This window comes from Pelobates fuscus, chromosome 10 (genome assembly GCF_036172605.1).
Source record: "Pelobates fuscus isolate aPelFus1 chromosome 10, aPelFus1.pri, whole genome shotgun sequence".
NCBI lineage: Eukaryota > Metazoa > Chordata > Amphibia > Anura > Pelobatidae > Pelobates > Pelobates fuscus.
This window is the reverse complement of record NC_086326.1, coordinates 140,558,730-140,581,795: the sequence shown is the minus strand read 5'-3', so window position 1 is coordinate 140,581,795 and position 23,066 is coordinate 140,558,730. Positions and strand designations below refer to the sequence as shown.

At 42.2% G+C, this 23,066-nt stretch overlaps 2 protein-coding genes across 2 annotated transcripts in view; both read right to left on the bottom strand.

Moving 5' to 3' along the window:
* LOC134574538 (oocyte zinc finger protein XlCOF22-like) overlaps positions 1-16,263 on the bottom strand; it is a 42,392-nt gene extending 26,129 nt beyond the window's left edge. Inside the window, exon 1 of the mRNA XM_063433655.1 lies at positions 16,096-16,263. The gene's annotated coding sequence lies outside the window, so the exon portion shown is untranslated. The remainder of the gene's footprint in view (positions 1-16,095) is intronic.
* Positions 10,517-23,066, bottom strand: part of LOC134574817 (oocyte zinc finger protein XlCOF7.1-like) — a 36,455-nt gene continuing 23,905 nt past the window's right edge. Inside the window, exons 5-7 of the mRNA XM_063433882.1 lie at positions 16,096-16,215; positions 15,891-16,014; positions 10,517-12,543 (exon numbers count right to left, since the gene is read on the bottom strand). Of these exons, the coding sequence (XP_063289952.1) occupies positions 10,577-12,543; positions 15,891-16,014; positions 16,096-16,215 (2,211 nt within the window). The 3' untranslated portion in view covers positions 10,517-10,576. The remainder of the gene's footprint in view (positions 12,544-15,890; positions 16,015-16,095; positions 16,216-23,066) is intronic.

The window sequence follows — 23,066 nt, the reverse complement described above, 5'->3', positions numbered from 1 at the left end:
CCCCAGTCCGCAGGCACATTGCAGGGCTGGCCCTTGGACAATGCCAGCCCTGCACTAGCCAGCAGGGGAGAATCTCGGGGGGTGCAATTGCCCCGTTGCCCCCCCCTCTACTCCCTCCCCCTCCCCCCGTATCCACCACTGGTAGTGGGAGTAGTTCCGGTCTCCCGGATGGAGCGTTCGCCATGAGTCTTATAGGCTAAATTCAGTTAGCAATTTAGCTATAGACGTACACTGTGTTTGTAAGGCTTTTCATCTGGGTTGTTGTGAGGTTGCTGAGGTATCTATGTCTAGGTCGAATATATGATTAAGATCCCCGCAAATAAGTAGCTGTTCAGTTTGGGGGGATCTATTTTCATTAACACCTTATGGAGGAAGTTCCTCTGGTTTGTGTTAGGGCTGTATAAATTTGCTATTGTATACGTAGTGTCATTTATTTTGCATACCAGTATAATGTATCTATCCTGGCTATCTGTAGTCAATTTGAGTAGCTCGAATGCCTGTGATTTGTGAACAAGGATTGTCACTCCTCTCGCTTTTGACTTGTGGGCTGCTTGATATTGTATGGGGTTGTCCTTGGTGCCAAAAGTAGGTATTCTGGCTTTAACGAAGTGTGTTTCTTGGATGCACAGGATGTCAGCCTGAGCGTGTTTCGCGTCTCTGAGTAACATCCTGCGTTTATGAGGGGAGTTCAGTCCCCTCACGTTATGTGAGTAAATAATCATAATTGGGGATTGTAAAATGGGCTGGAAGCTTCCTAGTACATTTGTCGTGCACTAGTGTTCTTGGGTACCAGTGTGGCTTGCTGGTAAAGCTGGTGGTCTGTAAAGGGCTGTCAGTTTCACAATCTACAACATTACTGAGCTTTCTATGTTGCCTTATATGGGTTGCTATGGTATGTGCATCTCTATTAGTTGTAATGGGGTTGATCTTGTCGGAGTGGTGTACGTTGCACCAAGGGTGATGGTCCCAGGGTAGGTATGGGGGGGAACGTGAGCGGGTCTAGGGGGTTAACTAGGGGTGGAGGGGCTATACACATGTAATTCCCCAAGTGGGGCGCAGTGTCACGCGGGTGCAGGAGACATTTTGTCCCGACTGGGTACTGTCACGAACGCACCCTACTCCAAGAGTGTGCGTGAAGCAGTTGTGGTGGTGAAAGGGTTAAAGTACACTATTTGTCTTCACTAGACCGGAAATAATGACAAAATCCCCCTTTTTAACACCACCCACACTTAAACATAATAATATAACTATTACTATTTTAATGCTGCCGCCACCACCAAGACAATTTATAAATGGGGTGCCTTGGTCCCCCAGGTAAATCAACAATAAAACCCACCAAATATTACTTAGTACAATATTTAAGGAATTACAAAAATACTAACTAGTCTCTTCAGGTAACGTGATTCTTAACCAGACAAAGGCAGAACTTAATAAATGATGTTTATTATGAAAAAAGAATAGTCACAGTGCATATAACAATATATGATAAACAAGTTATTTATACCAACAACAGATAAAAACAAAAAGGATAAAATACAGAAGTCCTAATTACTCACTGTAGCAGAGTAGCAGTATAATCACGGTATCTCCGCTGGTAGTCAGGATAAAGCAGGTAAAACACAGGCAGCGTAATAATAATCCCTCTTCCCTAAGGACTAGACGACACACAGTCTGGGAGCCAACTGTCAACTGACCTCTGTGGGGGATCCCAGCTTCAAAAGATGTAACCCCTGTTGACCTCAGCAATAACATCTCTGTAATTTGTGCCATTTACTACACAAACTACATTAAAGGATAATATTCCAAGGGTGTAATAATGAATTATACACCCTTGCCGTGACAGGTACCTCCGTTGAAGGATGCTCCTAGTGCTTCCAGAGGGCTCCAAGCACTCTGGCAGACACCACAACCACCACAGGCTGAACCTCTCTTCTTTCAGAGCTAAGCAGGAACAAGCTCTTAAAACAAGCTCTTTTATGGACCCGGAAACGCCTTACTCGACACCCGGTCTGTCCGGGAACCGCAGCAGCCAGTTTGGGCCTACTGGGAGAGGCGAGGGGGAAGGACGGCCGCCTTCCCACCTGACACTGAAACCCTCACATAAGCGAGTAATGCTCCCCCCCCCCTGTGGACCGGTGGGGGATATCCCGGTCCCCGCCAAAAGAGGTACCCCACCCTCCATATCACACAACAGATTTGGCGATTCCTTCGAGCAGCATGGGAGCAGGGGCCTCCAACATGGCGGAAAAGCCTGATCCAACCACAAGAGACGCGCGACGGCACCAACACACACCATCAGGCCCCAGTGGCCATGCTAAAGACTCCATCGAAGAAATCTTTGACCGCTTCTGGGCCAAGCTGGCACTGCATCTACAACCAGCGATGAGCCACCGCAAACCTTCCACCCAGGACAAGGTTCAAGGTTCCGGGACTCCACCTCAGGGCACAAAGAAGTCCCGCGCTACTAACTCCCACGCTACTAACTCCCACACTAAAGGCCCTCCCAGGCTGAGAGCAGCAGGGGGCATACCCCATGGGTGCCGGCCACACCAGCGGAGAGCGACAAAACGACGACCGGCATCGATCAGCAAGACTCCCCGCACTATCCCGAAAGGGACGACCCTGGCCCATACCGGTTCCCAGTCTCGTGGCAAGATGGCACCGGCTCTAATACAGTCCTGGGGCGGGAAACCCTGCCTAAACGTCGCTGTGCAACCCCCCTAATGAAACGGGATCAAGATGAGAGACACCAGCTTGGATTAACATTGGTCTCCAGCGGACGCAGGACAGTGAGGTATCGATCCTGCAGCATGACAGGAGCAAGAATGTTGCCTCATGTTGCCTGAACACAATCGCCAACCCTTGTGAACTTTGCTCACATGGCAATCTGGGACAACTGTTGCAGCACCTGACCGACCCAGCGCACTTCAGGGCTGCCACGGAGGACACTCTTATAACAACCGTTGGTGTGGGCTAAGTTACTTTGCGGGACTCAATGCCTACCTGACCTGCCCAGACCGACTGCAGACCAACACCTAATACACATCCACATGACCTGAAGACCTATACACAACTACACAGGTAGACATGACATGCATCCAGACACCTTATAGCCCACCTACATCACACCGCACTGCCAACTAACCCAACAAACAATGTGCCTTTATGTATAGCTAACTGTTTACTCGTGACTTTTCTTGTTTAGTGTTTAATTTTACTGTTTTGATCTTATACTTGAAATGCCAGCTTGAAACAATACTTGTATGGAACCACTCACATGTCCAACCGACCCACTTAGGCAACACAACCCACCACACGTAACGTTATATCAGGACATGGACGACCAGCCTGTTACCTTATTGATAAATTTAAAAAATGTGCACGACTATCATATATGCCTTATACTTTGCATTGCCTGTATACCAAACTCCTTGTTACGCTGTTGGGGCATAGCAAGAGCAGATGTGTAATCAATGCATAACAAAAATAAAGAATTTACAAAAAAAAGAGCTTAGGAGTGATTATAGCAAGGGAATATGCAAAGCATAGCAATCCCTTGTAGCAGATTCCCCCAATAAGAGACGGAACTCCAAATTGAGGGTGAAGTAGAACTGAAGCTTAAACGCTCTGCTTTTATGCACATTTTACACACATAGTACCGCCCACAGGGTTTTGCAGAACAACCAATCAATACGTACGATAGACTCAGACACTCCCAGCAATTACACACAAAATCCTCCCCTCTGCCTGTGATATAATTACTGAACACAATGGGCTAACATAATTATCACAGGCAGGAAAATACACAATTTTACACAATATTCATAACTTTAAAAGTATACATCACATTCACTTACATTTTCAGAATCAGCATACTCCAAATACAAACATATGTCAAAATCATACAAATTGGTCCAATGGTTCAAAAGTTAGTTGGAAATCCCTTTTTGACCAACTGCAAGCATGGCTTGGGTGTGGTAAGCCAATTATCTCCAGCATACAGAAAATATCTCCATTTACAACAACAGTAAAAACACATAAAAATTACATAATTCCTATTATACTGAACAGAGCCCCCACATTCAACCTATCCCCAGATAGCTTGGATCTGAGCGCTCAATATATCCGAACAGCACTCAGATACCACGAACAGAATAATATCGCCATGGGGTTTAAGATTAACAAGGGCCATACACAGTCCAATAGAAGTCCAAAAGCCCCAAATGCTGTTTTTAAAGTGCCCAATCTCCCCGGGGCCATAGTCCCAAGGCATGAGGCTGGCAATCAGTTCCCTCCAAAAAACAGTGGCAAGGTCCCTTTCGCCACAGTGTTACTCTTAACAGGTTGTGCCAGTACTCCTGGGAGATTTTATTGCATCACACCTGTTCGTATTCCTGGAAAATGTGACTCGAAGAGTCTAGTGGGTGCAAATCCTGTGCTGCTCCTCAATAATTACATGCAAGTATTATCAATAGTCTATGCAATTAGTCCCTGCTCCTAGCTTTCTCTCTTTTCATATGTTTGTGAGCATTTTTTTTTAAGTTTCAATATGTTTTAGCTGTGATTCTTCTTCTAATTGATCGTTTGAACCCTTCCTTATATTCCTTAGTAGGTAACGTGGCCTAGCTGTCACTTCCCCCTGGATGTCTGCTGGGAATTGGGTACATTTAGTGAATTTATGGTAGGACTGAATTCTCAGATGTTAGATGGCTGCTTGTTCATCTGGTAGGTTTTCCAGGCCCCAGGATCTCAGCTTGCGGAGACCTTCTTCAGCGGTGAGTAAGGGTATAATTTTTCCTTCTTTGTTAACCAGCATTTTGGTAGGGATCCCCCAGCGGTATCGTATGCCGTTTGATCTCAGGATTTCCACAATCGGTGCAAGGTCCCTTCGCCTGCAGAGTGTCGCTGCAGAGAGGTCTGTGAAGAGCTGTACACTTGGGTAGTCATCTGGCGGTTTAGCTTTGTTCCTGCTGGCTCTGAGGATTTGTTCCTTGATATGTTAATAGTGTGCCCGTAGTAGGATATCTCTAGGAGTTGTGTCTGGCAGATGTCTGGGCCGTGGGACCCGGTGCACGTGGTCCACTAGCAGCATGTCGGCGGGAATTTCAGGTGCGTGGGCGTGGAGGAGGCCTCTGATATAGGTCTGTAGCTCTGTCAATGGGACAGTTTCAGGCACCCCTCTGATGCGGATATTATTGTGTCTTGCCCGGTCTTCCAGGTCTGCGAGCTTAGTTTCGGTGTGTTCCAGTTTGGTTTCTAGTTCTTCCACATGGCTTGCCAGGTCATTATGCGCAGAGGTGAATTCCTCCATTTTGGATTCAGTGTGGGCTGTGCGTTGGCCTAATTCCTTCACGTCCCTGTGAAGGAATTCCATGGAGGTCTGCCATGAGGCGATTAGTTTCCTGGAGAGATCATCTAGAGCTTTTGTAAGGAACCTCGTTGTGAGTCTCCCCGGTGATTCCACTTTGCGCTGCGGTCCCTCTGTCCCCTCCATGCTGTCTCAATCTTTTTCAGAGGCCGGTTGGTCTGCAAGGTCAGATTCCGTTTTCTGCGTAAAGTTTATTTTTTTTGCCTTCGAGGCATTCTTTTTGTTCTTGTGTTGAGACATCTCCGTTGTAGTGTCTTTTTCTGTGTTCTGTACACCAGGATGGCGATGGATTAATAGCTCTGGAGCCGGAGCTGTGGATTATGCTTCCATCTTGCTCGGCTGCTAGCCACGCCCCCGATGGGAGTGTATTCTAAACGCTATAGCGCCCACCTGTAGGGAGTAAAAAAGGTATATTACCTTTTCTCCCTCGCAGTGTTGGTCTCCATGCTGCTGTCCCACCTTCTTGGCTGAGATCATTAAGATCAACTATCTCAGCCAATCCAACGCTTTTTCATAGGAATGCATTGGGAGGCTAGAGTGCATACGCAACAAACCGCTGCGCCAATCAGATGGTATCTATGAGATTCACTCTCTATTACGCTATTTCCGTGGAGGCCCTAGTAGCTGTCTGAATGTCAACCACTGGAGGCATGTAACCTCTGCAATGGAAATGTTGCTGTTCCTGCAGAACGGCATTGTTTTCACCTGCAGGGATACCAATGGAGGCACATTGAGATTAAGTGGTCTGGGTGCCAATAGTGTCCCTTTAATATGTCATCAGACAAAAAAAGACTCCCAATAATGTTATGCATGATGTATTTCACACTCACCAAGCTGCTTACTAATAAGTAGTATATACCGTATATACTCGAGTATAAGCCGAGTTTTTCAGCCCATTTTTTGGGCTGAAAAACCCCAACTCGGCTTATACTCGAGTCAGAGTCTGTATTATGGCAATTTGCATTGCCATAATACAGACAGGGGGAGAGGGGGGCTGGCAGAGCTGTACTTACCTTTCCTGCAGCTCCTGTCAGCTCTCTCCTCCTCTGCGCCGTCCGTTCAGCACCTCGGTCAGCTCCCAGTGTAAGTCTCGCGAGAGCCGCGGCTCTCGCGAGACTTACAGTGTGAGCTGATAGAAGGAGCTGCACGGACGGCGCAGAGGAGGAGAGAGCTGACAGGAGCTACAGGAAAGGTAAGTACAGCTCTGCCAGCCCCCCTCTCCCCCCCACTGAACTGCCACTGGACCACCAGGGAAGGAGAGCCCCCCTCCCTGCCATGTATCAAGCAGGGAGGGGGGACGAAAAATAAATAAAATAAGAAATAATAAAAAAAAAATAATAATAATAATAAAAAAAAAAAAAAGGGGGTATAAGGACCACTATGGGAGGGAGGGGGTGGGATAAGGACCACTATGGGAGGGAGGGGGGTTATAAGGACCGCTATGGGAGGGAGGGGGGTTATAAGGACCGCTATTGGAGGGAGGGGGTGGGATAAGGACCACTATGGGAGGGAGGGGGGTATAAGGACCGCTATGGGAGGGAGGGGGGGATAAGGACCACTATGGGAGGCAGGGGGGGGATAAGGACCACTATGGGAGGGAGGGGGGGGATAAGGACCACTATGGGAGGGAAGGGGGGGATAAGGACCACTATGGGAGGGAGGGGGGGATAAGGACCACTATGGGAGGGAGGGGGGGGATAAGGACCACTATGGGAGGGAGGGGGGGGATAAGGACCACTATACCACTATGGAAGGGAGGGGGGGATAAGGACCACTATGGGAGGGAGGGGGTGGGATAAGGACCACTATGGGAGGGAGGGGGGGAGAAAAGGAACACTATGGGAGGGAGGGGGGGATAAGGACCACTATGGGAGGAAGGGAGGGGGGGGATAAGGACCACTATGGGAGGGAGGGGGATAAGGACCACTATGGGAGGGAGGGGGGGGGATAAGGACCACTATGGGAGGGAGGGGGGGGGATAAGGACCACTAGGGGAGGGAGGGGGGGATAAGGACCACTAGGGGAGGGGAGGGGGAAGTAAGGACCACTAGGGGAGGGGAGGGGGAAGTAAGGACCACTAGGGGAGGGGTGAGTCAGGACCACTGGGGGAGGGGGGTGAAGGAACACGGGGGTGGGGAGGTAAGGACCACTGAGGGAGGAGGAGGGGAGGTCAGGACATATGGGGGGGGGGAAATATCCTTGCACCGGCCCTGCACACACTGCATTCATACACACACTGCACTCATACACACACACTGCACTCATACACACACACTGCATTCATACACACACACACTGCACTCATACACACGCTGCACTCATACACACACACGTTGCACTCATACACACACACGCTGCACTCATACACACACACGCTGCACTCATACGCACACACTGTATTCATTATACACACACTGTAAATAAATATTCAATTAATATATTTTTTTTAGGATCTAATTTTATTTAGAAATTTACCAGTAGCTGCTGCATTTCCCACCCTAGTCTTATACTCGAGTCAATAAGTTTTCCCAGTTTTTTGGGGAAAAATTAGGGGCCTCGGCTTATATTCGGGTCGGCTTATACTCGAGTATATACGGTACTTGGTACAAAACAGGCATTTTGTCATTCTGTGCCTATTAAAAGGAACCCTTTAAATACAGGTGTGGAAATTCTTTAAAAAAAAAAAATCTACTTGTCCTGCCACAAAATAATTTCAAATCAGAAAGTTTACCTGCTTAGACCTGGATTATGGCAGGGTTATTTACTGAACGTTAAATTCAGATGGTAAAGAGGCAAATAAAAAGTGATCAAAACAATTCTACAACTCGGCTATAGTTACAACTGGCTATTTTTGCTTTGGTTTTGCCATTTCGGATTTAATTTGCTAACATTTGCAGTTTAGGGTCTCACCCTCTGTCCAACCCCTGTATATGGTCTGTACTGGTTGTATGTAGTGTGTAGTACTTTGTTTTGGCCCCTACCCTTCATGTTTAGCTTTTCTGATGCAAAGGCTGATTCTGAGGCTAGTGGGTAAGTTTGTGGTCTGAGCCTTCAGCCACTGCAGACCTCTGTAATCGTTCCCTCACAGTCCATGCACTCAGTGAGTCTGAGTGTGCACTGGGAATCTCAACTGCGCACTATAGTGCTTGACTGTGAGGGAGCGATTTACGGAGGTTCGCACCTGCTGGGGTTGCAGACCTCACACTCCGTGCTTCAGCCCTGTCCTCCCTATAGCAGTCCTGATCCTTACCCGCAGTAGGGCTAAAAAAAAATGGCTGTCAGGTGCCTGGAACTACATGTACTGGGTGTTGGGTAATCTAAATTCCACATTCCTAAAATTCCCATAACCATTACAGCCTTTTGTGGTTATGGTGTTAGCTGCTTACTGGGGAATCATCTGTTTCTTTAATCTATTTTTAGGTGCTGTGACACAAATGAAGGGGACCTCAGGTGCCTGTGGCCCAGTGTCTCACTACCCATACTGGTATTATAGAAGTTACTTGTACACATTAGTAATATAAATGTTGTGCAAATTTTGACACAATTCATTGACTGACTATGCCAGTTGACTGTCTCAGCCAATCAATGGTGTCCCAATTTGGACAAAATCATCATTGCTAATAAACAAACTTGTAGCAACTGAGGGGCTTGACCACAAGATTGATGGACTCTTGGTTTTTGACACCTGCTCAAAAATGGTTTGGCAGAAAGTCTCGGGACTCTTATTAGCCTGCTACCATACCAATTACAATGGGTTGGTTATTATGCTTAGTTTTCCTTTATTATCCGACCTTTTTCTAACCGTTTATTTATTTTATTTTTTAATTACCAGGTTCTCATTTAACTACTCTATGGACACTTTAGGCTGAAAGGGGAACCCCTTTTCTAATGCATTATATAATAATATTATAATATATTAAAGAAATTTAGATTTTTTTTATTTTTGTTTTTAAAAAAATACCTTTTAAAAGCTGCTGTACTTTCATAACACGAGAAAGCTCCAGGAAGCAACTATGCCAGTCAGGAGCTCCGTCCCAATGATCCCATGTGATACATACGATTAGTAAAACTTCTCAAGAAGAATTTAGATTTCTCCAATAACCATAAACTACCCGCAAACCAAAATTGTTTTACTGCCCAGTTATTAAATTGTGCATAGGGATATAGGATAATGCACAATTAAAACTATTTTTCAAGTATTAATTTTGCAAAATGAATTCTTGTTTTATCACCTTCTTCAATGCAAGCTTTCCTGGTACAGATGTACAAGGACATATCTTGCACAGCTGTACCAGAATAGCTGGCACTTCTGACTGCCTTAATGCTCTCCACTGGATAAATACTACAAAAACCTGTGACATCATGGACACCATGTATGCATGGACATGACATCACAGGTGTCACATGATATATTAATTAACAGGATTCTAATTCAGCCTGGAGTTTCATATAAAAAGCCAAAAACAGATAAAAATACATTAAGGTTTATTCACTAAACAGGTAATTGTAGAAGATTGGGAAGGGAATTGCAAAACATAGGTAAAAATAGAGCTCATATTACCGTTAGGCACTTTGTCTCAAAGAGCCATTCCGGCCATCAGAACAACTTTATTGGAATGAACTTGTTGGGATGCAAGGAGGTCCCTGGCATCGGCTTACCTGATTTAACCCAAAAGTCTTCAAGCAGGTGCCTGAGTGCTTTGCCCCCGAACATCCACTTAATGTCAGAGGCTTCAATCAGGAAGCTTTAGAATGGGTCCAGCTTATGCTCTCAGCCTATTAGTAGCTCCTCATTCAGGAAAGAAAGTGAAAATTAATACATAACAATTTCACTCTTTTCTCAGTGGGTAGCTACTAATATGCAGTAAGGATAGATAGCAAGTTCATGGACAGAGTATTTGTGTGTCAACTGAAAGATTTGAGTTAAACAGCTTAATGGTTCAAAGTATGCCAGTACCCTGAACCTTCTTTCATCATAAAAACCAAAACAAAATTCTAATTAAATTAAGGGGCTGGGGTGTACCTTTAAAATTTGCAATTTCCTTTTGAATTATTCCCACAGTAAAAACTATTGTATTGCTGGTAAAATTCGAAATATCTTTCAAATCAGATGAGCGAATAATTTATCTAAAGAATGAAAATTATTCCTTTCTAGTAAGCAAAGTCAGTTATTTATTTATCAGTAAAACACTTTGAAAATACAAAACATTATGATGCACTTGTATTACTGTGACTATTCTGATGTGTCTTTAGATGTGAGCGGTAGCTGAAACATTTTCCACATTCAGAACACGAGAATGGTTTCTCTCCTGTGTGACTCCTATTATGTATGACTAGGTCTGACTTATGAGAATAACATTTCCCACATACAGTACAGGAAAAAGGTTTATCTCCAGCATGAATCCTCTGATGTTCAGCAAGACTGGAACTTCTAGAAAAAGATTTCTCACACGCAGAACATGAGAATGGTTTCTCTCCTGTATGAACCCTCCTGTGTGTAAATAGAGTTGACCTACTGGTGAAACATTTTCCACATTCAAAACATGAAAATGGCTTCTCTCCTGTGTGGATCCGCTCATGCTCGGCCAGATGGGAACGTTGGGAAAAACATTTATCACATTTGGAACACGAAAATGGCTTTGCTTGTGTGTGAATAGATTTATGTCTAACAAGACATGAGTTTTGAGCAAAACGTTTTCCACATTCACTGCATGAAAACTGTTTCTCTCCTGTGTGGATTGTCATATGCCTAAGAAGGTTGGAATTACAAGTGAACAGTTTATTACAATAGGTACATGGCAGCTTTTTTAATTTATGATTGTTCAGATGTTTTACAAAATCAGAGACACAAGAAAAACATTTCTGACACGCAGAACAGTTAAACATTTTCAATAAACTATGTGGTTTTTGTGCATTTACAAAAGCTGCCAAGTTAATGATATTGTTGCCATGCTCATCATCTTCTGTTATTGAAACATTTTTGTTACTTTTGTTGTATCTGTTGACTCCTGCATGTTTGTCACGAGCCAGAATGCCACTGGCTTTGAGATTACATTCTTTAAAAGAAGATATTTCCTCCTTAATCTGAGTCGATGTGGGTTCTTTGGTTGTATTCATCTTAGTGAAAGATACTTCACATGAAACTGGTTCTTCCTTAATATGGGCAGATGTATTTAATGTGGTTATATTACTGATCGTTAGATGTCCCTCACATGAAACTGGTTCCTCTTTAATCTGAAAAGGTGTACATTGTGTGGGTATAATGTTGACAAAATTTGCTTCACATGAAACTGGTTCCTCCTTAATATGGGCAGATGTATTTAATGTGGTTATATTACTGATCGTTAGGTGTCCCTCACAGGAAACTGGTTCCGCCTTAACCTGAGAAGATGTAGATTTTATCAGTTCATGTTCTGTGAGTGTATAAATATTTATGTCCGAAATACTGCCGTCACTCAAGACGTATTTATTTCTAGTACAATTAGATATAGATTGTATGTGTGCATTTTCTGGGGATGTATAAACCTTTGATAGGTTTTCTTCCTCATACAAGTCTTGAGTCTCCGCACCGTCAGTAGATGTATATTCTATCTGTGCCTGTTTTGTGGTTGTATAGCTGTCCGTATCTGTGAGATCCTCTGAGTCTGATTCCTTCTTTATATCAAATGTGTATTCTGTCTCTTCTTCAGGTGTATAATTGTCTATAATATTTCCTTCTTCCAATGAGGTCAATTCCTCCTTAATAAGACAGGTGTCTTCGGCCTGTGTAGCTCCCGTGGATGTATAAACACCGGTGAGATTAATTTCTCCATAGGAAGCAGCTTCCCCTTTAACATGAACACATTTATATTCAGCCTTTGTATTGTCTGTCTTTACAGAAGTATGAGGGGCTAGGAGGTTTTCTTCCATGTGTGAATCAAGTTTCCCGGCCCCAGATGTAGATGTATATTCTATCTGCATATAGATATTAGTGTTTGTCATATTTACATTTTCATGGGAGTCCAATTCCACTCCTTTATTCATTACATATTTCATCTGTCCATTCTGTGAGTTATTTTTCACAACATATTTTGTTTCCTGGTTATTTTTGAAGTTAGTTCTGTTTTCTAAGACACATTTTGGTGAATTAACCCGGGGACGAAAATCTTCATCTGTAAACCTTTCCTGGGATCCATCTATACAGAGGTAAGGAGAGATGGAAAGAAAATTAACAGTATATCTATAGCTATAAAAGAAAACAATAGAACATATATCTCATTGTCTTATACCTGTTGACTAACATTTAAAAAAAAAAAAAAAAAATATCACTGCATGCGGATGTACAGAAGCCTCTAACTATGTCCGTAAAACAGTATGTAAACTTTGAGGGCAATTGCCCACAAAAAATATGTCTGTATAACATGCTGAGTGACTAAAAATAAAGAATTGAAAAGAAGAAAAAAAAAGGAAAACAATATATGGGTTATTTACCAAGGTAAGAATTCATGTAGAATTTCAAATTTAAGGTCAAAATAAGTAGAAACATTCTCTTAAGTCAGTTATACTTTCAATTAGGCTAATCTAGCCTTGACTTTTTCACTTTGAATAATCACTTTAGTAAATAGCATTGTATGACACTAGAATGGCAAGTATGTACGAAATGTTTAACTGAAGGATAGCTCGGAGATCTTTAATGGTCACATTATCTCCAGAGCTTCACTCGGACTAGTTGTCTCTTCTATGCATGTATGTCAGTGCCAATTTCAACAATCCTCCTAGATGGGGGGTAACCCCTATATATTGATTTATTTAAATAAAATAAAAGTCAGGAGGATTTGGAGTATTATTAAACGAAAGGTCCGCTCCATGTCCTGTGTCATGGAGATAGGTGAGTACTTTCTTTGACACAGGAAATGGAGCAAACTTAAGCTCCTCCTCTGGTCAAAGAAAGTCAAGCGTAGGAAAAATATATAACAAAGTAGTCACTACTTTGTGTTTTTTTTAAAGAAAACTAGATCCAAAATAAAGAAAAGAACAGATTCTGAGAGAAGAAGCTAAGAGGAAACAATAGGAGAAAGGTAAGTGCAGCGTGACAGTGCCACTCCTCGGGGTCCCACTCCTGCCAGGCTGGATGGAGAGGAAGGGGTTAAAAACGTACCTTTCTCCAGCGCCGGGCTCCCTCGGTGCTGGAGACTCACCTCCTTTCCCAGTCATCGGCTGAATGCGCATGCGTGGCAAGAGCCGCACGCATTCATCCAGTCTCATAGGAAAGCATTCTCAATGCTTTCCTATGGACGCTGGCGTCTTATCACAGTGAGAAGTGCCTGTCAATGAGACAGCCACTAGAGGCTTTGAGGGCTAGATTAACCCTATTATAAACATAGCAGTTCCTCTGAAACTGCTATGTTTACAGCAGAAAGGGTTAATCCTACGTGGACCTGGCACCCAGACCACTATCATTAAGCTGAAGTGGTCTGGGTGCCTATAGTGGTCCGTTAAGGCAAAGAGCAGCCAGGTTTCAAAATAGCCAACTTTTTTTTGCATTATAGTGCATGGGTTATTATCTTAACAAAACACTTTTTAAATATCTTTTATTATTATGTCTGTCTAGAAGCTCCTGTGAAGGTAGACCTGTAATTTCCGCCCATGTTTTTACTACTTTCTTGTAGTACTGTAGACTGGTTCAAGTCTAAGCAGAATACATTTCCCAGAGTCATTATTTCAGTATCACATCACTGCTCACTGCACTTTCTACACTGCAGACAACCTTGCCACTCCAGCTTCCCCCTTCTACCTGCCTCACTAAAGTCTCCATCAGTTAACAGTGGTATCCACCAGAGTTCACCACAATGATTGCGTTCATGGACTGGCATAGTTACATAGTTAGATAGCTGAAAAGAGACTTGCGTCCATCAAGTTCAGCCTTCCTCACACCTGTTTTTTGCTGTTGATCCAAAAGGCAAAAACAAAAACAAAAAAAAACCCAGTTTGAAGCACAATTTTGCAACAAGCTAGGACAAAAAATTCCTTCTTGACCCCAGAATGGCAGTCAGATTTATCCTTGAATCAAGCAGTTATTACCCTACATTGAAAGATTATATCCTTGAATATTCTGTCTTTGCAAGTATGCATCTAGTAGCTGTTTGAACATCTGTATGGACTCTGATAAAACCACTTCTTCAGGCAGAGAATTCCACATCCTGATTGTTCTTACAGTAAAAAAAAACTTTCCTTTGCCTTAGACGAAATCTTCTTTCTTCCAGTCTAAACGCATGGCCTCGTGTCCTATGTAAAGTCCTGTTTGTGAATAGATTTCCACACAATGGTTTGTATTGGCCTCGAATATATTTGTATAATGTTATCATATCCCCTCTCAGGCGACGTTTTTCTAAACTAAATAGGTTTAAATTTGTTAACCTTTCTTCATAGCTGATATGTTCCATTCCTTTTATTAATTTTGTAGCCCGCCTCTGCACTTTTTCTAGTGCCATGATATCCTTCTTTAGAACAGGTGCCCAAAATTGCACAGCATATTCAATATCTGGTCTTACCAGTGATTTATAGAGAGGCAAAATGATATTCTCGGCCCGAGAATTAATGCCCTTTTTTATGCATGACAATACCTTACTGGCCTTGGCCACTGCTGATTGACATTGCACATTGTTGCATAGTTTGTTGTCTATAACAATTCCCAAGTCCTTTTCGTGTGTTGTTATCCCTAATTCACTTCCATTAAGGGTATATGTTGCTTGTGTATTCTTTACGCCGAAGTGCATAACTTTGCATTTTTCAACATTAAATTTCATCTGCCATTTGAGTGCCCAGTCCTCCAGTCTAAATCCTTCTGCAGCAAAGTAATATCTTGCTCACATTGTATTATTTTACAAAGTTTTGTGTCATCTGCAAACACTGAAACATGACTTTCAATGCTGTCTTCAAGATCATTTATAAAAATTGCGATGATGACTGGCATGGGTGGACTCTGACCCAGCGCGGAGGTACATTGGAGCTGAGTTCAGGTAGGTGACTGAAGGGTTTTTAACCCCTTCTGCACCGAGTGTGTGGGGGGCACTATAGAATCCCTTTAAGGATGGAGAAAGGCAACAAAAGAACAAAAACCAGAAAGAACAAACAAAAATACACACATACAACATATTTCTAGAATCTGGAAATAAAATATTTTGCAATATTTGTCTCCAGAAGCACTTTATCCTTGGCGTACAAATTAAAACCAATTATATCTGAAAAAAGTGTGTTGTAGTAATAAGGTGCAATAGAACCAGTTTATATATTAACCAAGTGGAATTCACTGGGTTGAGAATAGAAATCGAAGAAACGTGCATTTTTTCCTTTTCATTTTGTGTGTTTTGGTTTTTTTGCAGTACTTAATCTGTGCTAAAAATGTTCAATATTTGCAAAGGAAGACATTGGTATTTATTCACTAAACTGCAAGTTGTGGAGACTTGAGATTCAGAGTTTTTGATTATACAATCAAATCATGTCTAGGTTAAAGCACCCTAATTTTACACAAAAATACTCTCACCTTGTCTGCTTAAGGTATTGTGATCCTCCATCATCATGTCCGTATAAATGTCCTGGTGTCCTTCTAGATACTCCCACTCCTCCATGAAGAAATAGACAATGGCATCCTCACACCTTATAGGAACCTGACACACACAATGATACAGTCACCATCCAGACACATCCCTTGGATTTACTGTATATTATCCCATTCCCAGCAGCCTCACCTCTCCAGTCAGCAGCTGGATGATCTGATTGGTCAGTTCCAGTATCTTCTCATTAGTTTTCTCCTGTATCAGTGAGTGAGGTGGGGGCACCGTACTGGGGCTCTGGATCCTGGCCGACTGCTGCTTGGTGTTACAATTTCATAAACTGCTTCTTCACAATTCTATATACTGCAAGAGAGGTTAAATGGGGAAATTCATATCTTACTACTTTAAAAGACAATAACATGAAATGGGGCTTAGATTGTTGTTAATTGTTTTAACCTGTGACCAAAACATTGGGTGGATAAAGTGCTTTATATTTAAAGAGTGTGTCTTTTTTTCCATTTTATAGAAGATGCAGGTGTCGACAGAAATTGGCATTTTTTTTTATAAATTAACCTTCTTACACCTCGTTGGCTGTCAAATAATCGGTCCTGTTACTTCCTGGTTTGGTTAGCTCAGTGGAGCTAAACTCAAGAGGCAGTAATTGCCCAGAGCACCAATCTTGCAAAGGCTTCTCTTTGAGCTGCATTGGGAAGTCTGTGAATGTACAGTCACAGAATGTCTGGGCTGGGGAAGAACTGAAGTTCAAGCGGTTTTAGATATACATGTTTTTATTGGAAGAATATCTACTAAACAGTGAGTTTTTATATTATGTGTATTTAGGTAAAGGAACACTAGGCATCAAGACCTTTTCATCTCAATGTACCCCTGGTTTACAGGGACATTGAAGTGGTCTGAGTGCACTGTCCCAGTTCCCTTATAAAACATTGAAAAGGCAGGTATAGGCGCTCGCTAAAGTAACTGACTATACGGCAGCAGTGAACCAGCAGGACTTCCCAATATCTGCTAATAACCAAAAAGTGCAAAAGCAGAGTGGTAAGCCGCGCCACAGAAGATTTGAAAGTAGTTAAAATATGGAAATGGTATATACATACATACAGGATATTCCAATATTAATAAAAAAAAAAAAAGTTGTAATAAAATCTATATATTGATTAGATCAGAAAAAGGATACTTCTGAAGAAGCCCCAACCGGGCGAAACGCGTTAAGTAGAGCGAGAGACTGGATGCTGGACTTTTATATATAGATTTTATTACACTATTTTTATTAATAAAGTTGCAGTTTTTTCCTATTCCTCTCTTTGGTTTACTTTTTGTTCCTGGTGCACTTTGGATCCTGCCCATATACCTTGGTGGGGATTATACCACCATAAGCTTTCACCACAAGAGCAAGTTATTGCTGTGGAAATCGTAAGTAGGATACTTACTTTTCTATATACCATTATTTTATAGTACATACTACACCATTGGATTTTATTTGTGCTCTTGTTTATATATATATATATATATATATACACACGGCTGTGGAGCTTTGGATATTACAGCCCACCATTATCCTTATATCCCAAGACAGGGATTATACTGTCCAGGCACTATACGGCAGAGCTCTCAGTAGCTCTGCAAAGTGTGAGTTAGCCTTTTTACTGGTTCTCTGTATATTTTATTTATAAGCCATTTAATTGACATATTGCACTATCATTGTTTTATATTTTATTTCCTTAAGGTTTATATACACCATCATATTGTTGGAATATCCTGTATGTATATACCATTTCCATATTTTAACTGCTTTCAATTCTTCTGTGGCGCAGTTTACCACTCAGATTTTGCTCTTATAAAACATTGCAGTTTTTTTTATAATTACCTTTCAGGGTTAACTCCACTTTTAGTGGCAACTTTTGGTCGCCTATCGGACTTCCATAGTCACCCGAACCCACATAGGAAAGAATTGTATATATTGTATATTTCCTACAGGGAAACCCTAGTGTGAGAGTGGTCATTGCCACGCATGCGCATTAGGTCTCCCCGCTATAAAAATAGTTTGCCTTTAACCCTGCAGCTGAAAACACTGCCATTATGCAGGAACGGCAATGTATTCTTTGCAGGGTTAACTTGCCTTTAGGGGATGTCATAGCACCCTGTAAAGAGTGAGAGTTTGAAGACAAAAAAATATATATATATTTTATATATATATATATATATATCCTGACGAAAGTTCCGACCGGGAACTAAAACGTTGTTTCATTATGGCACACTGCTGAATAAAAGCTAAGTTGATACTTTTTTCATCTTACTAACAAGTCCTTGGAGTGCTGTCTGTCTATAGTTTGTTATAGATATATAGATATATATATATATATATATATATATATATAGATATACACACACACACACACACACACACACACACACTAGAAACAAAATGGTGGCTGGAAGGCTGATAGATTAATTGTGTAATGGAATGTCTGAGCAATCCACCAAAAAGAGTGACATTTACAAAATTGGAAGGCGTGGGGAAAAAGTAAGAAATGTGGTTGGTGGGAGCAGCACTGATGTTAAAGGACACTATAGTCACACAGACCCCTTGATGGAAATAAAGTGGTCTAGGTGCAGTTCCCCTGTCATTTTAACTCATTACATTACACGGTTAAATCTGACTGAGAAACTCTCTTACATGACACGGACGCCCCCATAGCACCGAATCAATGCTTTACAATGGGAAAGTTTGAATGCACCTTTGGCAATCACCCCGCATGCTCATTAGGTCCCCTGCTATATGAGGAGCATTGGATTGGACATCAGCGGAGATGCCCATGTGTCCTCTGTGATGTTGTGGGAGGCAGAGAGACGAGTGCCAAAAAAGCCTCGCTGCTGGGAGAAGGCGAGTATTTATATATTTCATTGCACATGGGTGGGGTGGGGGTGGGGGGGGGGGGGGGACCAGAATACAAGTAGGGACAGGAGCACTATAGCATTAGAAATAGGGATTTGTATTCCTAACGCTATAGTGTTCCTTTAAGATGAAGGGGGTCTATTGAAACACAGGCGAATGCTATATCAATAATTTGCAAAACATTCAGCTGAAAATGCTCCATTCAGCAGAATCAGACCAGGGGAGCTGCACCTTTTGAGTCACACATGAGAAGTGGGGCAGGGCAAGCACTAAAAGATATGAGAGAGGTCCTGATTTGTGTGCTGAGCAGTACATCAGAAATACATTCCAAATCAGTCCAAGGGTTACATTCAATCAGCGAGGGAGATTTTCTTCCTCCTCCTGTTGGTTCCCCTGAAGTAACGGTAGTGGCAGGCACACTCTACTTGAGCTTTACTGCCTTCTCTCCCATTGGTCCATACTGACCTCTTCTCAGACCAACAGTTTTCCTGAACTCCGTTACACGAGTACAGAGACATCAGAGGCATCAGAAGAGTTATATAAAGAGACCGGCCTTCTGAGCAAGAATGGGAGCAAGCGGAAGAACTACAGCTTTTGCAAGCTCTTTTTGCATACACTCCCAATGACTACATGCACAAATAAACGCATACATGTAATCATTGCAGTATATGTACTAAGCATTGATATATAGATATATTTTTTTTTTATAATATTTGATGTGCAGTGTTCCTTTAAATTAGCAAAGAAGCCTGGTCTCATTATCGGTGGCTCAGGACTGCAGATTAGAGCAGCAGAAAGCATTGCAATCTTATGGACACGCTGCCTCTGTAGTCAGTAAAGTTGCTTGCACTTATTTTACAGCCAGAAAACCATTTTGTAGCAACTGGCCATTCAGTTAAGCCATTTTCAGATCAAATCTCTTTAAGATTTTAAAAATTGAAAACAAATTATGATTTAGTGAAGAGACCCCCAAGTATGGCAACATTTTACACAGGTAGTCAAAGCACACAAGCTTACATTCAACACCACCCTCCGCCCCGCACTCTCACTACTAGGAAAATATTATAAATTAGCTACATAATGATCTGTTTGTGGTACCTTGGATCTGGAGAGAGGAATGGCTGCCTCAAAAAGGTGTCATTATAATCAACATACAAAAACATGTGTGCATGGAGATAAGTGGCAGCCTCATGAAAAATGTACCCTCTATAAATGTGCGTCCCCTACTGCTCCAAAAGTATCAGAGTAAATCTGCCTTTTAATCCAAGTATTGCTTCCAAGACCTTTTGCGGCAATAATCCCTATAACCGGTTTTACATATTACATTTATGGGACTGTCATAGCAAAGAAGGGGAAGTGACATCCTTCCAGCAGCTCTATTCCCTGACACCATGTTCTGCCTGAAAAGCAGGAGGATGAGGCTATCAGATCCACCTCTAGGAGCCTCACGGGGTGGGGATTTAACAAGACTGAGGACAGAGGGGAAAACCATGGGATCCTCCTATACAGCACGTTCAGGACAGACTCCCGGCATCACCTGGTGGGAAAATCTGGTTTATCCATAAAGTGTAAGTAATGTGTGTTTCCTATGTATTTAGATCCAGCATTACTGCAGCTCATATCAGTGATAACATACCCCCATCTCACATCCTAATAATGATAACATAACCCCCCCCCCCCACTCATATCATAATAATGATGATAACATACCCCCCTCTCATATTATAATAATAACATACCCCCCCCTCTCATATTATAATAATCACATACCCCCCTCTCATATAATAATGATAACATATCCCACTCTCTCATATCAAAATAATGATTACATCCCCATCTCATATCATAATAATGATGACATACCCCCCCCTCTCTCATATCATAATTATGACATACCCCCCTCATATCATAATAATGAGAACATACCCGCTTCTCTCATATAATAATGAAAACATACCCCCCCTCTCTCTCATATAATAATGCTAACATATCCCACTCTCTCATATCATAATAATGCTAACATACAGTCAGGTCCATAAATATTGTGACATTGACACAATTCTAATCTTTTTGGCTCTAAACACCAACACAAAAGGTTTGAAATTAAACAACCAAGATGTGCTTTAACTGCAGACTTTCAGCTTTAATTTGAGGGTATCTACATCCAAATCAGGTGAACGGTGTAGGAATTACAACAGTTTGTATATGTGCCTCCCACTTTTTAAGGGACCAAAAGTAATGGGACAGAGCAACAGTCATAAATCAAACTTTCACTTTTTAATACATGGTTGCAAATCCTTTGCAGTCAATTACAGCCTGAAGTCTGGAACGCATAGACATCACCAGACGCTGGGTTTCATCCCTGGTGATGCTCTGCCAGGCCTCTACTGTAACGGTCTTCAGTTCCTGCTTGTTCTTGGGGCATTTTCCCTTCAGTTTTGTCTTCATCAAGTGAAATGCATGCTCAATCGGATTCAGGTCAGGTGATTGACTTGGCCATTGCATACCATTCCACTTCTTTCCCTTAAAAAACTCTTTGGTTGATTTTGCAGTATGCTTCGGGTCATTGTCCATCTGCACTGTGAAGCGCCGTCCAATGAGTTCTGAAGCATTTGTCTGAATATGAGCAGATAATATTGCCCGAAACACTTCAGAATTCATCCTGCTGCTTTTATCAGCAGTCACATCATCAATAAATACAAGAGAACCAGTTCCATTGGCAGCCATACATGCCCACGCCATGACACTACCACCACGCTTCACTGATGAGGTGGTATGCTTTGGATCACGAGCACTTCCTTTCCTTCTCCATACTCTTCTCTTCCCATCACTCTGGTACAAGTTAATCTTGGTCTCATCTGTCCATAAGATGTTGCTCCAGAACTGTGAAGGCTTTTTTAGATGTTGTTTGGCAAACTCTAATCTGGCCTTCCTGTTTTTGAGGCTCACCAATGGTTTACATCTTGTGGTGAACCCTCTGTATTCACTCTGGTGAAGTCTTCTCTTGATTGTTGACTTTGACACACATACACCTACATCCTGGAGAGTGTTCTTGATCTGGCCAACTGTTGTGAAGGGTGTTTTCTTCACCAGGTACAGAATTCTTCAGTCATCCACCACAGTTGTTTTCCGTGGTCTTCCCGGGTCTTTTGGTGTTGCTGAGCTCACCGGTGCATTCTTTCTTTTTAAGGATTTTCCAAACAGTTGATTTGGCCACACCTAATGTTTTTGCCATCTCTCTGCTGGGTTTGTTTTGTTTTTTCAGCATAATGATGGCTTGCTTCACGGATAGTGACAGCTCTTTGGATCTCATATTGAGAGTGGACAGCAACAGATTCCAAATGCAAATAGCACACTTGAAATTAACTCTGGACCTTTTATCTGCTCCTTGTAAATGGGATAATGAGGGTATAACACACACACGGCCATGGAACAGCTGAGCAGCCAATTGTCCCATTTGGTCCAATGAAAAGTGGGAGGCACATATACAAACTGTTGTAATTCCTACACCGTTCACCTATTTTGGATGTAAATACCCTCAAATTAAAGCTGAAAGTCTGCAGTTAAAGCACATCTTGTTTATTTCATTTCAAATCCATTTTGGTGGTGTATAGAGCTAAAAAGATTACAATTGTGTCGATGTCCCAAAATGTATGGACCTGACTGTACCCCCTTCTCTCTCTCATATTATAATAATGATCACGTCCCCCTCTCTCTCATATTATAATAATCACGTCCCCCCCTCTCTCATATTATAATAATGACCACGTCCCCCTCTCTCTCATATTATAATAATGATCACATACCCCCCCTCTCTCATATTATAATAATGACAACGTGCCCCCCTCTCTCATATTATAATAATGACCACATCCCCCTCTCTCTCATATTATAATAATGATCACATACCCCCTCTCTCATATTATAATAATGACCACTTCCCCCTCTCTCTCATATTATAATAATGACCACGTCCCCCTTTCTCTCATATTATAATAATGATCACATACCCCCCCTCTCATATTATAATAATGACCACGTGCCCCTCTCTCTCATATTATAATAATGACCACATCCCCCTCTCTCTCATATTATAATAATGACCACGTCCCCCTTTCTCTCATATTATAATAATGATCACATACCCCCCCTCTCATATTATAATAATGACCACGTGCCCCTCTCTCTCATATTATAATAATGACCACATCCCCCTCTCTCTCATATTATAATAATGACCACATCCCCCTCTCTC